The sequence below is a fragment of the Lepus europaeus genome, chromosome 1, assembly GCF_033115175.1.
Source record: "Lepus europaeus isolate LE1 chromosome 1, mLepTim1.pri, whole genome shotgun sequence".
Lineage (NCBI taxonomy): Eukaryota > Metazoa > Chordata > Mammalia > Lagomorpha > Leporidae > Lepus > Lepus europaeus.
Genome location: NC_084827.1, coordinates 159212896 through 159227769, shown reverse-complemented (window position 1 = coordinate 159227769; position 14874 = coordinate 159212896). Strand labels below are relative to the sequence as shown.

Genomic DNA, 14874 nt, shown 5'->3' with positions numbered 1-14874 from the left:
TTCATAAGTACCACTTTTGGATTATTGCAGTTCTTCCCCCCATACCTGCCCTCCCACCCCCAAACTATCCCACCTCCTACTCCCTTCCCCATCTCATTCTTCATTAAGATTCCTAATGACTAATTTGAATTTGCTTCTCCTAGATATATACCTACAAATGTTGAGTTTAATATCACCTATTATGAATTGCAGTCGATATACTTAGAAAGCATAACGTGCCTGAGAGTTTTTAGAATACAACATAATAACACTAGAACAGTTCATTAGACATAAGGAAAAAATTGCATGTACAGTGTCTTTAAACATTCTATTGTTACCATTTCTGTTACTGTAATAAACTGTTTTTGAACACTTGCTTCATGTTACTTCTATTATCACTGATGCCAACTATACAGTAATCTCTTGCTTCAGCAGATGGGAAACTGTCTCCTAAATACTCCAAGAATATTCACTTTGTTGGATGGCTCTGTGCATGTGCTGGTGTACCCCTTAACTTATGGCTAAGCCCTTCATCTAGTGAATTCTCTTCATTCCTAGAGAATTTTGGATTTTATGCATGATTTGGTTGTTAAATACTTTGTAAATCTTTTTGTTTTTTAATGTTTTTACTGTATTATAAACAACTTAGGAATCATAGTTGGTTTAAAGCTACATTTTCTTCCTAGAGAGCACTTGACTCAAGGTCCAAGTGAATACCTTCTTTTTTATGAACTGCGTAAATCTTGATCACAAAGATTATATGATTTATGACAAACACTTTGTCAGTGATGTAACTATATGAGAATTGAGTTAATAAATTCATTGGTCAAGATTCACGTTGATTTTTCCAAAGTGCTCTTCTTCATCACTCTTCTCACTCATTCTGTTTAATTAGCATGAAGCATGCAATCATGGGCACCTGAGGGTGGTGGAATTGTTGCTCCAGCACAAGGCCCTGGTGAACAGCACAGGGTACCAGAATGATTCCCCTCTTCACGATGCAGCCAAGAACGGGCACCTGGATATAGTCAAGCTCTTGCTGTCCTACGGAGCCTCGAGGAATGCCGTGTAAGTATTCAACTTTAAGATTACTTTTTGAATTGACTTTTACTTCTGAATCAATGTATGTGTTGAAGCAAAGACTTTGATACCCAAGCTGATGCTTTGGTCTCTTCTCTTTTACCACTGAAGTTATATGTGATCATTGGTTTCTGTGTTAAAATCAAAATTTGTACTCTTTTGTTTGATGGCACTTACATGTTTGGGGAAGATTTGCTTTTAATTCAGAAACAATTGTCAATTACATTTTGGAAGGTTTCATTTTATGAACAGATTTCATTGCTTGTTTATTTTGTGTAGATTGATTTGTACTTAATTAAAGGAAAATAATTATCATAGAAGTATTTTGTATGTTACCTGATCCTTTAGAACTGCTTTAAACTTTCTCTTCGTTTATGCTTTTTCTGCATAGTTAGCATAGCAGCAGTTAAAATCCATCAGAACTCACATATTGGTCAAGTGCAGCAGAATTAGTTCTTAGATTTCTTACATCATTCAAATGAGGCCTTGGGTAAATTGTTTAGTAACGTCAGGGCACAGACACTCATTAATGAGTGCTGGTGGCTACATTTTCAGATTGCTGTTGTCAAGAGTGTCACAAGCAAATGCCACATGTAGATTTCCTATCTTAAATTTGTAACTCTCTTCATGTCTTCCTATATATTATTTGGCTGTTTTCAGTTAATTAGGTAGTTGAAATGAAAATGCAACAATTGCCTCTGTCCCCATTGTGTCTATAGGTTTGAAAAGAGCACACAAAAAGTCAGACTTAGCCTGGATACAAGGCAAATGAGAATCACAAAATGCATAGCTTCTAGGTTGTAATTTTTTATAGGTAACCATTTCACATAATTGAAAAACAAATTAATAATGCAAGAATGTACCATACTTTTGCTGTTTCAGTAAATGTATTCAATCTCTTTTATTTCTCATTGCAGATTATAAGATAGTTAGGACAAACTCTCTCTTTCTCTTTCTCTCTCTCTCTGCATCTAGATAGATAGATAGATAGATAATTAAACGCACATTCACACACACATGGAACTAACAGAGATATCTGTATCTATATAAGGACCTAACAGATGTGGCCCTCCTCTGGGTATAGCCAGCCATTTGATGAAGCAAACAGTTGCCTAGGTCAGGTGAAATGGAATCATTTCCATCCTAGAGTTCTTAAATCAGCCATGACTACTTTAATGAATGGAGCACTGGTCAGGGCGTTAGGGAATCCAGCTGTTATTTGTGAGTCCATTATTGACTTTATAGCCTCAGGCAGGGTAATTTCTGTGCTTTGGTGTCCTCACCTATAAAACATGGGTGCTGCCTGCTGCTTTCCTATTTCTTCAGAGCACAGTGAGGATTAATGAGCCAAAACACAGAGCCTGTCTTGTGGTTTGTACACCATGATTCTTCACTGCGTTGTGAGGACTTATTAATATACAAGGAGCAGACATGAGACAGTGAGTGAGTCTGCCTTCACACATAGATCAGTGTTGTTCTAAATAGGCTTACCTGGTGAAGTGGCAGATTTAGGGGTCTGTGTAGCCCAGCAGTGTCCAATAGGCTTTTCTGTGGTAATGGAAATGTTTATATCTCTGCTGGGCATTCAGGAGCCACTCGCCACCTGTAGCTATTAAACACTTGAAAATTGGCTATTACTACTAAGGGAATAAATTTTAAAATTTATTTTATTTCCATTTAAATAACAGTGCACCAGATGACTACTGTGTTGGACAGGTGTTTTATACAGTTAGAATAGTTGCAAAGGAGGACTTATTTGACAAAATAGATTGAGGTTGATGTTGCATAAAGTATAGTAGGCAGATTCTTGGTGTAAATTTAATTCTGGGATAAAACAGTGTGTTAACTGTTTGTGAACATTGATTTTTCTTTCTCAAACTGTTGATTATCGTACTTAAGTGTTTCCTGTGCTTGTATTTTACCAGTTTCCTTACTGATCTGCTTTTCAAATTACTTTTCTTTAATTCAATTCTCCATATTGCAGTCTGAATGATTTCAAAAATTACAAATCTGACCAAATCACTATTTGCTTAAGCCCACCAATGGCTTTGCTTTAAAGTAAAGATCGAACTCCAAATTACAGTTTTTAATTGATGGTGTGTCTCTACTTAACTCTGTAGCCTCATGCATCTTTCCATGAGTCTTTTTGTCCTGACTTCCCTTAAGCAGTGTATGCACTAGCCTTTCTGAATTTTTATTTCCTGAAAATATGTTTGGACTATTTTGCCTCCTAAGCCTCTATACATATTTTCACTTTGTCTGGAATATCAATTTAAAATATCTTATTTATTTTAATTTTTTTTATTTATTTTGAAAGAATGACAGAGACAGAGAAGTAGAGATCTTTCATCCACTGTCTGGAAACTCAATCCAACTTTCCCATGTAGTCGGCAGGGATCTAAGTATGAGCCATCATCTGCTGCATTCCACAGTGCCATTAGCAGGATGCTGGATCAGAAGTAGAGTCGGATCTCTAACCTGGGCACGCTGGTATGGAGTACAGGCATCACAAGCAACGTCTTAAGTGTTATACCAATTCCTGCCCCTGGAATATTTATTTGTGATAGCCAACTTCTCATTCTTTTGAGTTTCATTTGGTTTTCATTCCGTTTCAGCTACCTTTCTTGACTCCTTATGTCTGTATACAGACACACTCTCAGTATAGAATTTTAATGGGGTCATAGTTACTTCTTACCTTTTCACTTGTGACTAGGGATCATGTCCGCTTTCCCAGGCCTTGCAAACATCTCGCATAGTGTGTACCTACATTCTTTCTAGAATGAATTAGTATTTGAGTGAATGAAGACATGCTGTATTTTTTTCTCTGGCTTAATATAAGGTCAGATGAGATAAGAATAAAATCTCCTTCTGCCACCAATTTCACTGTGTGATGAGAATGTCTAAAACCAAGTTTCTGTAAGTCCTTTTCTAGGATGGTGGCACTGGTTGCTGGTAGTGAGTAGAATAAATGTCATGTGCTCCCTGGGCAAAAAAGCTCTGTCTCTTGGCCAGGTGGTATGTATACTATGTTACCCTTTAAGATTGTGCCTATGCAGTGTATGAGGATACTTCAGAATATTTGTGGGAAAATGGAATTAAAAGGTAACTGTTTTGATGCAAAAATATTTGAAGTCCATGTATAGTGTTTTCATAATATGCATTTTCTCTGAACTTTTTGAAGACTCCCTCATGTCTCGGACTTTTATCTGAGTTGACAAGCATGATTTCTTTTTCTTATCTTTTTTACTACATCTCTGTTACCATTAATGGATCTCTTTTCTCAATAAGTAGGACTGGGTCTTCACATGCCTGGAAGAAGTGTAAGATCCATAAAGGGCAAAAGGCCATCATTGTATCTTTCCCTTGTTAGGGCTTGGATTGATTGATGAAGTGGGTTTCTTTTGCTTGTTCTAAATTCTGAATGGCCTCTGTTAGCTCTAGAACAGACATTTTGGCTTCCTTCCTTTTTATTTAAAGATAGAAACCTCAGATGCCTTCCTTTTCCATTAGGTTTGCTGATAATCCCTCCATCACTCCTCACTTGATCATCCCCCCAGTTCTGTTGGGCTACTTATATTCTAATAGAAGTGAACAGAAAATTAAATCATATGAAAGATAAAATCACAAATCCATTTTCTGTTAAAGAATTATTTTATTTATTTGAAAGTGAGAGTTACAAATCCTTTTAATTTCTAGTTACAAATGTAAAATCCTGAATAAATCACTCACAAATTGATATATTTCTTTAACATTTAACACACTCCACCAAGTCTAGTTTATCCTGATAATGTAACAATGGCTTAATATTAAAAATAAACATATTAAAATTTATCAAGGTTATCAACAGGTAAAAAGTATAAGATCATCTTAGTATATGCTGAAAATTATTTAATAACAAAAATATTCTTCCTAAAAAACCCTGCAGAATGGGCAAGCATTGTGGCACAGCAGGAATGCCATATTGGAGTGCAGGTTTGAATGTGAGTATTGGTTTGAATGTGAACAAGATGGAATTTCAGGTTCCTGGCTTCAGCCTCTTTTAGCCTCACTTGTTACAGGCATTTGGGGATTGAATCAGCAGAGGAAAGAGTATTAGTCTTAATAAAACATGTTATTATTGACTATAAACTTATGGTCAGTATTTTAAAAAAAGAGAAAACAAGCAAGCCAACTATCACTGTTATCACAATTGTTCTGAAAGCATTGACAAATGAAGAAATTAAAATTATTAAATGATAATTAGGTCGTGTTAGCTAAACAGAAGAGAAAGATAGTAAAATCTATAGTCTCCCTATATATCAGGAATAAAAGGTTCTATTTATTTTTTAAAAAACAACTAGTTCACTAGAACAACAAAAGAAATACCTGGAATGTCAGTAAATCATTACATGTATACATATAGGCTTAAATAGAGAAACAAATTAGGGTCCTGAGCAATAAACTAAATTGATTAATCCACTATAATCTACAAGCTTATTGTAACTTTTAATCAAAATTCTAACATAGTAATTGTTAAACTAATTTCCTACACCACCCCACACTGCTAATTTCACAACTTTAATTCACACTCATCACTCTCCCCTGGATCACTGGTTACACTTCCTGTCCAGTGTGGAGGAGGAATTTCTATTTAATATTGGACCTCTTTACCACACATGCCTTTTTATAATCCCTGGCCACCTTTGCAGCCTCCACCTAGATATGCAGACTCTTGGGCACTGGGCTAAGAAGGCATATGTCACATTTGGCTGCAAATAATACTAGAGGAAATCAGGAAAGGCTTTCTAGATGAAGAAGCACTCCAACTAAATTTTGAAGAAGAAAAAGAATAGGGGGATGCCTGATAGAAAGGTAAGATGCCAGGTGCTGAGGTATTCTTAAGGCCAGATTGCTTGTTCATTCATCCTGGGAACGTCCGTTACAAAAGTGGGTGGATGACTACAGAAGAGGCATGGAAAGGATTTTACATTTGTAATTAGAAATTAAAAGGATTTGTAATTCTGACTTTCAAATAAATAAAATAATTCTTTAACAAAAAAATCGATTTGTGATTTTATCTTTTATATTTTACCCTCAGATTTTAATATCAGAATTATACTCCAAGCTTCTAAAATGTAATCAGAATATTTTAGATCTTTTCTAATCTCTGGAATATGAATGAAATGTCTTACAGAAATAAGTCCCACCCCCTCACTTGGCACAGCATTATCGATGTGTTTTTTTTTTTTTAAACTTAGTTTGGTAACTTACATATTATATAAATTTTAGAAGCCTTTCCAACATTGTTGTTAGTACTGTAGATATAAGGAAGTGATGGTTAATGGAGTTCCTGTTGAAAGTTCCTGTTGAAAGAAGACTTATGTACTTAGACCAAATGTAGGTTTATCATACTCTACACTCGGTAAGTTTTTATTAACTTTGTAGCTCCTGCTTCTGTTAGAATTTTAGTTTGAATTACATAAATTGAGAGTAAAACAAACTATAGAGAAGACTGAAGGTTTTTGTAACAAAGCTCTGGGAGAGAGACGAGAAACTGAGATAGAAAAATGCAGCCTTAGATTCCTCTGGATACATTGGGGTCTTCAAAAAGTTCACAGAAAATGTGTATTATAAAAAAACTATGGATTTCAGTTTTTTTACACAAAAATACTCTTTTCTTTTAATTCCATCTTTTTTTTTTCAGATGTATTCCCTTTATTTGAAAAGCAGAGTGACAGAGAGAGAAAAAGATTGTCCATCTTCTGGTTCACTCCTCTAGTGACCACAATGGCCAGGTTCAGACCAAGTTAAATCCAGTCACTTGGAACTCCATCCAAAGTTCCCTTGTGTATGACAGGGACCCAAGTACTTGGGCCATCATCCAGTGTCTTCCCAGACACAATGTTAGGCAGCTTGGATCCAGGAAGCAGAACAGCCAAGGCATGAACTCTGAACTTAGTACTGTAAATAACCTTTTCCCATTCCTTCCTCCATCATACTCTACCTAGCTTCTGATCATCACCATTATATTCTCAACTTTTATGAGATTGACTCTTTTAGATTCTGCAGATGAGTGAGATCATGTGATATTTGTTTTTCTGTGTTTGGCTTACTTTGCTTAAGGTAAAGACCTCCAATTCTGGCCATATTGTTGCTTCACGTGACAAGATTTCATCCTTTTTATGGCTGAATAGTATTCCATAGTGAATTTATACCACATTATCTATTCATCAATTAGTGAACCCTTAGGATGTTCCAATTTCTTGGCTATTGTGAATAATGCTTAATAAAAATGGGAGTGTAGATATCTTTTCAACACTCATTTCATTTTCCTTGACTACTTATACCTAATAAGTGTCTTGATTTAAATACAATATTAATTTAATTCTGAATATACTTATTATTTGCATAAGAATTTAAATCTTATGAGCTGAGTCTGTTTCCAAGAGGAAAATTTTGTTCTAAATTTGTACAATAATGAAAAAACAATTTTATCTTTTGTAATATTTGTTGTCTGAGAATATTTACTTTGACAACTGTTCTAAACCTCATTGGCTATGTTATCTTCCGTACTACCTTCTGTGAATCCCATTGTGAACCTAGGACTAAATCTCTTTCAGTCATATCAGAACCAATTTGAATGTGTGGGGAATAGCATGTGTTTTTTCCCTTTTTACAGGTATGTAGGATAAAGGATTTGGTGCTCGGTTTGCCATTAATAATTTTCCTTGGAGAACTTTGAATTCCTGAATAGAAAATATTATATGAACCATTGGACCTGTTAATTGTCTCACTCCCTTAATGAATTTTTAAAAAATTAATTGCCTATAACAAGGATAATTTATGTTTTATGGTTTTGAAGAAACATGTTGCTCTTTTGAATTATGGAGGTTTTTCCTGCTTCACAGCAAGGACAGTGACTTGAAAAATTAAATCTCTGTGTTTGCAATTTTGTAGCTGTTGATAAAGAATTTCATTCCTAAACTGTCTTACCCTCCTGACTCACATGATAGGTTTGGCTTTAGTAAATAGGTTTGGCATTAGTAAAAATGCATTTTGGATCTTTTTACAAATTGTATGATCCATATGTACAAGTTTACATTTGCCCATCTTTGCTTCTTTACTTTACTATTGATCAGCTCATTAAGGACACACTTGTGAGCAAGTAGATACTGTATCATTTCTTAGAAGCTGTGCCATATTATGAACTCTGCCTTTGGTTTATTTTCATCAAAGTAGCTATTCTGAAAGAACCCTGGTTAAGGCAGTGATATTCAGAGTTATGTAGATCCTACTCTTTAGATAAAGTTTTGAAATAAAAATAAAAAAGCCATTGATATTTTATTGTCAAAGAAACCATGCACCTGTAATTTTCCAAAGTAATGATCCAAATTATCATGACAAATTATACATAAAATATATCATAAATTTGGAGAAGATGAAGATGAAAGATTAATACTCTGGACAAGATTTATGATTTCTCCTTAACCTTATTCTGTATCTCTTACACTATTATTAGCAATTATTGAAGTTTCCTATCTTACAATTACTGTTTTAAGGGCTTTCATTATACTACTTTATTTGGTTGTTGCAACAGCCATATAAAGTATGTTATGTTAGCCTAATTTTACAGATGAGGAAACATGGAAATGAGATGCCTAACTCATGTAAAGTTGTACAACTTTTGAATAGAATTATAACTTAAATTTAGGCAGACTAAAATGCCTATTCTTATCTACCATGCAGTAGTGACACCATCTTTCTGCTTATAATGACTTAGGGAACTGTCCATGGTTTCCTGTTGTCTCTAAGAGGAGGTTCCACTCTTTAAGACCATTCCTTTGCTCTTACATGGAATGACCACAGTTTATGTTTCCAGAACAACTCATTCCCCTATGATATATTATCTCTACAATATTTCTTACCAATATTTCTATTATTTCTTCATTTCTTACTAGCTTTTAGGTGGCAAAAAAAGACATATTATTTACATCTTCTGTCAAGATTTTTAAAGTTTAAAATCTTCATTCTTATCTTCAAAGGTTTTACATGAAACATTTTCCAAATTATTATGTAAAATCACTGAGAAAGGGATAGGGTAGGAATACACTAAAGGAAAAAAAAATCGTGATAAAATCTGCTAAGGTACTATGTTGTGAAAGAACAGAAAAATAAATTAGAATCCAGAGACAAGCACATGGCACAGTGGGCTAAGTGACTGCTTACAACGTTGATATCCCATATGAGCACTTGTTCAAGTCCCACTTGCTCCACTTCCAATCCAGCTTCCTGCTAATGCATCTGGGAAAGCAGGGAAAGATACCCCAAGTGCTTGGTCCCCTGCCACCCATGTGTGATGGCTGGATGGTGTTCCAAGCTCCTGGCTTTGGCCTGGCCCAGCCCCAGCCATTGCAACCATTTAGGGAATGAACCAGCAGATGGAAGGTCTCTCCCTCTCTCTTTGTCTCTCCCTCTCCATATGTAACTCTGCCTTTCAAATAAGTAAATATTTTAAAAAATTAGAATAAAAAAATTTCCTCTTGATCAGAGATGATGTAAAGTGTTTCGGTAGGCAGAAAAGGTACAATCTTTGGGATTTGATATAGATAAAACTTATTACCTATATATAATTTTCTGGGACTCATTGAATTATAAGATAGACTTTCTTTCATAGGATATTAAAAGAGCTGAACTGTCAAAAGTGGTGCATATGAGAGTTATTAATACATTGCCAGGCACTACGTATAAATTTAGCATTTAAGATGCTTATGCTTTCCTCTTCTGATGGTAGCTTTAATTATATTGGTGTTGCATTGACCCACTTAATTTAATTTTTTTTAAAATTTATTTGTTTGACAGGTAGAGTTATAGACAGTGAAAGAGAGAGAGAGACAGAGAGAAAGGTCTTCCTTCAGTTGTTTCACTCCCCAAATGGCTGCTATGGCTGATGCTGCACTGATCCAAAGCCAGAAGTCAGATGCTTCTTCCTGGCCTCCCACACGGGTGCAGGGGCCCAAGCACTTGGGCCATCCTCCACTGCCCTCCCAGGCCACAGCAGAGAGCTGGACTGGAAGAGGAGCAACTGGGACTAGAACCTGGCGCCCATATGGGATGCCGGCGCCACAGGCAGAGGATCTACCAAGTGAGCCACGGCGCCAGCCCCGACCCATTTAATTTAACTAGTAAATATATATGCCTTTCCATTTCCACAGCTACATTTTGTCTTTGTCTTTAGAGTCCATTGCTTTAGACTGATTATTTCCTCAAGTTTCCATAGTATATTTGCCCTATACATTAGAATGCAGTGATTAGACTCTTCACCCAAATGGCCATAATTGCCAGGCTATGCCGGGCCGAAGCCAGGAGCTTCATCCAGGTCTCCCACTTGGGTCCCGGGGCCCAACCACTTGGGCCATCTCTCACTCCTTCCTGGGAGCGTTATCAGGGAGCTGCATCAGAAATGGAGCAGCCAGGACTTGAACTGGTACCTATATGGGATGCCAGTGCTGCAGATGGCAACTTAACCTGCCAGACCACAATACTGGCCCCAACTCCATACATTTTAACAACCATGTTGCTGTTTCTTCCCCATGCCCTTCAAATTCAGCCACCACATTGCAATGGCTAGTCCTGGTCTCAAGGCCATTTTTATCTGTACTACATATTCTTTACCTCCTTTGAAATCCATCTTGCATTTCACCTCAGTGCTTATGCTGTGATTCACACTTTACCAGTTTGATTCTGATTTGCTGAATGAATATTTGTCATCAGTAGGTTTATAGGCAAGGACAGTGTTTTCTCAGTCTTTTTTATCCTTCCAGAATACCTGCTTTGAGTGCTAAGGCTTTGATTTGCATGCTAGAAAATAGAGAATATACTATATTTAAGTGTATTTAGAAAGTCATTTTGCAAGCTCCCTTGGTAAACTATAGATAATATTATATCTAATAATGTAGCAAATCAAATTATTGCTAACTAACATGAGTTGTGCTGTTGAATAATTCTAAAAAGTATAACATTTTTTAAAATGTTTCTTCCCTGTATAGTGATGGAGAATAACTGATTTCTCACTGCTGCAATTAGTAGTCAGTCACCTTGATAGTCCCTGATGCGTGTAACAACACACGGATTTTCTTCTATGTAGTACCTGTGTTTTTGCAAAGTGACTAAATCTAATTATGTGCATTTAAAATTGATTTTTCATGCCAAGTCTGTAACCAAACTTTAGCCCACTCAGATCCATCATTATGAGGAAAAATCACAGGTCTGTGTGTGTATGTGCACCCAGATAATAAAGAAGAAGTGATGCACATGCACATCTTCTCTTACTATGTTTTTTTTTTTTTAAAGAGTTATTTATTTATTTTGAAGAGCAGAGTTATAGAGAGGGAGAGACAGAGAAAGCTTTGAACCATTGGCTCATTCCCCAAATAATTGCAATGGTCAACTGTAGGCCAGGCTGAAGCCAGGAACTTCATCCAAGTCTTCCATGTGGGTGGCAGGGGCCCAAACCCTTGGGCCATCTTCGGCTGCTTTTCCCAGGCCATTAACAAGAAGCTAGATCAAAAGTGTAGCAGCTGGGACACAAACTGATGCCCACGTGGAGTGCTGGCATCTCAGTCAGTGGCTTTACCCTTTATAGTACAATGCTGGCCCTCTGCTGTGATTTTTTTTGAAGGTAATGTGTATAAACCTTTGTCTAGTTACAGATGTCAGTGGTTCATGATAAAACAGGAACAACATGAAGGATTTGGTGGGTCCCATCTCCCATGATGCAAGACCAGTATGATCTTTCTTTCTGTGACATTTGCAACATGCCATTTGTCAACACATTAGCAATACAGCAGGACTGAGAGTTTAGTGAAATGTGTGTAAACAGAAGCATCCATGATCTAAGAAGAGAGGCTATATTTTAAGAGCACATGAGAGTAAATGTTAAGTTTTTTTTTTGTTTGTTTGTTTGTTTTTTTATGAGGCAGTTCTTTCAAAAACATCTTACTGGTTCTGACTGTTGTTTCATTGATTATTTTTTGGTTTAAATTCCACCTGCCTGAAGAAGATACTTTGAGAACTTGCACTTAACCTTTTTTCATGTTGTCACTGTGGGCCTGTACTCCTACTTATGTAAAATAGCTTTGCTAATGCCATCCACTTTCTGTGTGTTAAAGTATACTTGACGGAGCTTTTAAATTTTATTTCTTTGAATTGTAAAATCTGCTTTTGTCTTTAGAAAGTCCTTATGTGTGTAGTGATTTTTTTGATAGCATAAAGTATAAATTTTTTTTTTGTTTTTCATTTTTATACTTAGTGGCTTAAATTTAAGACCTAGAATATTAGTTCTTCAATGAAGATTTCTGTTGTTTACTGTCATACAGCCTGTGTTGTGAGGAAAGGGTGAAGTTGGTATGTAAGCATAATTTACAGAATGAAATTCAGAAGTCTCAAGTATAGTGTATGAGATCTTTTGGAAATATTGAGATTGTCCACTTAAGTGTAAACAGCAGCTTGTGTCACTCTGTTGTAATTCAGAAACCTGAAATGTAATTGATTGCATTATACCTTGGCTGGAAGAAGGCTGTTAACAGTGTTGGTTTTGGACATAAAGGAAATCTGATAATATAGCCTTGTCTATGTTTATCCAGCACTGTCTAAAAAACAAACAGGGACTGAATCTGACAGTCAGTAATAGCAGGCATTAGGAAAACATTTGCTGTGCTTCGTTTCTTACCTTAACCCTCTATGCCATCAAAACAGCTTTCGCCAAGATCATTAGTGACCTTGCATCTAAACTCAGTAAATGTTTATGACTCTCATTAACATGACCTCTGTGCTGCATCAAGCAGAGTTGACACCTTCCTCCTCCCTCTTCCCCTATTTGTTTCACTTTGTCCTTCAAGCACTTTTTCTATACATTCAATAAATTTGAAAAATTGGCATTGTACCATGTTTGTATTTTTATTTTTTAAGTTTATTTATTTGAAAGACAGATTGATAGGAAGAGAAAGATAGAGAAATCTTCCATCCGCTGATTCACTCCCAAAATAGCCGCAATGGCCCATTCGGGTCCAGGCTGAAGTCAGGACTGTGGAACTCTTTCTGGAACTCCCAGGTGGGTGGCAGGCACCCATGGACTTGGGCCATCCTCTGCCACTTTTGCAGATGCATTAGTCAGGAGCTGGATCAGAAGCAAAGCAGCAGGAACTGGAACCAGCTCTCAATATGGGATCACAAATGCTTAACCTACTACACCACAATAGTGGCTCAGCCATGTTTGTCCTCTTATATCCTGTTTAACATTTCTACATGAACATTAGTGGATTTGTATGCCATATCAGAATATTAAAACTTGTAAAGATTGTAAAAGTAATGCTCATTTTGAAAGCATGTGTTTGTATAAAACATTAAGTCATAAGGAAACATAACAGTAGACACAAATCCTATATTTTACAGGTTACTTATCATTAAAAGACTAAGGATGGGCAACACTGAATATTACTGAAATAAATGAGGACAATGTGACCTTAGTCAAGTCATTGGGACCTATAGGTCTCTGTTCTTGTCAATCAAATAATAGGGCCATACTTTAATCTCTGAAGTCTCTTCCAGTGTATGATTCTGTGACTTGTGAATTATGTGGTCAGAAGGCTGCATCACATTTTTCTCTGAACCATATTAGTTTGCTCTACAATTGTGATTTTTATAGATTATAGTATACATATATATTAAAATTAATTATTGAAGCAGTCTTTCACTGCTTTATTAAATTGTTTGTCATGTGGCATAGTTTCTAGTGAATCTAAATGCCTGTTTTGTGAATTTATCTAATTTTGTATTTATATAGATCATAGGGTCTACAATAGCTATAGTTTATGATTTTTATTTGCATTTGAATGCATCTCGTTCATAGTAATTAAGAATTATGAAGTTTACTTTAAAATATGAGTATGAATACAGAAAAATCCATTGTTAAATAGCTTATATGTAAGTAAAAATATGTAATTAAAAATACATCCTGTAATGATCTAGTGTCAAATTAAAATTTCACATCTTTTTCCCATTGAATTCAGCAGCTTTTGATGTTAGTTACTTCTGCCTAATGTGAATTCTGAGTCCTTTTTTTAAGTTAAAATTGTATGTTAATACAGACATTGACAAGATTGTTCCTTGAGTGCATTAATTTAGTTAAGAATCAAGTCACACATTTTATTTACTTAAGCCCATCTGCACTTATTTTACAGTAACATATTTGGTCTGCGGCCTGTGGATTATACAGACAATGAAAATATGAAATCACTATTGCTGCTACCAGAGAAGAATGAATCTTCTTCAACTAGACATGGCTTGGTAGTAAGTATGGATTTGGCTTTGGGATATTTATATCTTTTATTGAAATGCTTTATGAAAGGAACATAATGGAAACATTTCCAGTTAGCAAATTGTTTTTCATTCACCAAACAATTATTGAGTACTTCCTAAGTATTAACTACAGTGGATTCCCAGAGATAATCAGAGAAAGACTATCAAGCAGTATTTATTGAGCTGCTTCTCTCCTTTAGGCAGCATGTACACACAATGCCTATGACTGTTAGGACTCTTATTCTCCAGTAGCTTACCTTCTGGTGGGAGGTAGGAAAGAGGTAGACTGTAAATATGTAAACTAATATTCAATAACTTCATGAACTTTTGAAGTGATTGCTTTAAAGATTTTTTAGCGCATAACTGGATGGAAGTGGTATGCTCCTGAAGGGTACTGGTGTAGCTCAGTTCATTGTGGGAGGCCTCTGAAGGACTGATAGAATTAGAACCAGGATGCTGAAGGGGAGCAGCCAGCTGACC

General features: G+C 35.9%; 1 protein-coding gene across 1 annotated transcript in view; it reads left to right on the top strand.

Moving 5' to 3' along the window:
* The window catches only part of BARD1 (BRCA1 associated RING domain 1), an 87466-nt gene that overhangs the window by 43496 nt on the left and 29096 nt on the right, over positions 1-14874 (top strand). Inside the window, exons 6-7 of the mRNA XM_062191205.1 lie at positions 875-1047; positions 14277-14385. Coding sequence (XP_062047189.1) covers positions 875-1047; positions 14277-14385 — 282 coding nt within the window. The remainder of the gene's footprint in view (positions 1-874; positions 1048-14276; positions 14386-14874) is intronic.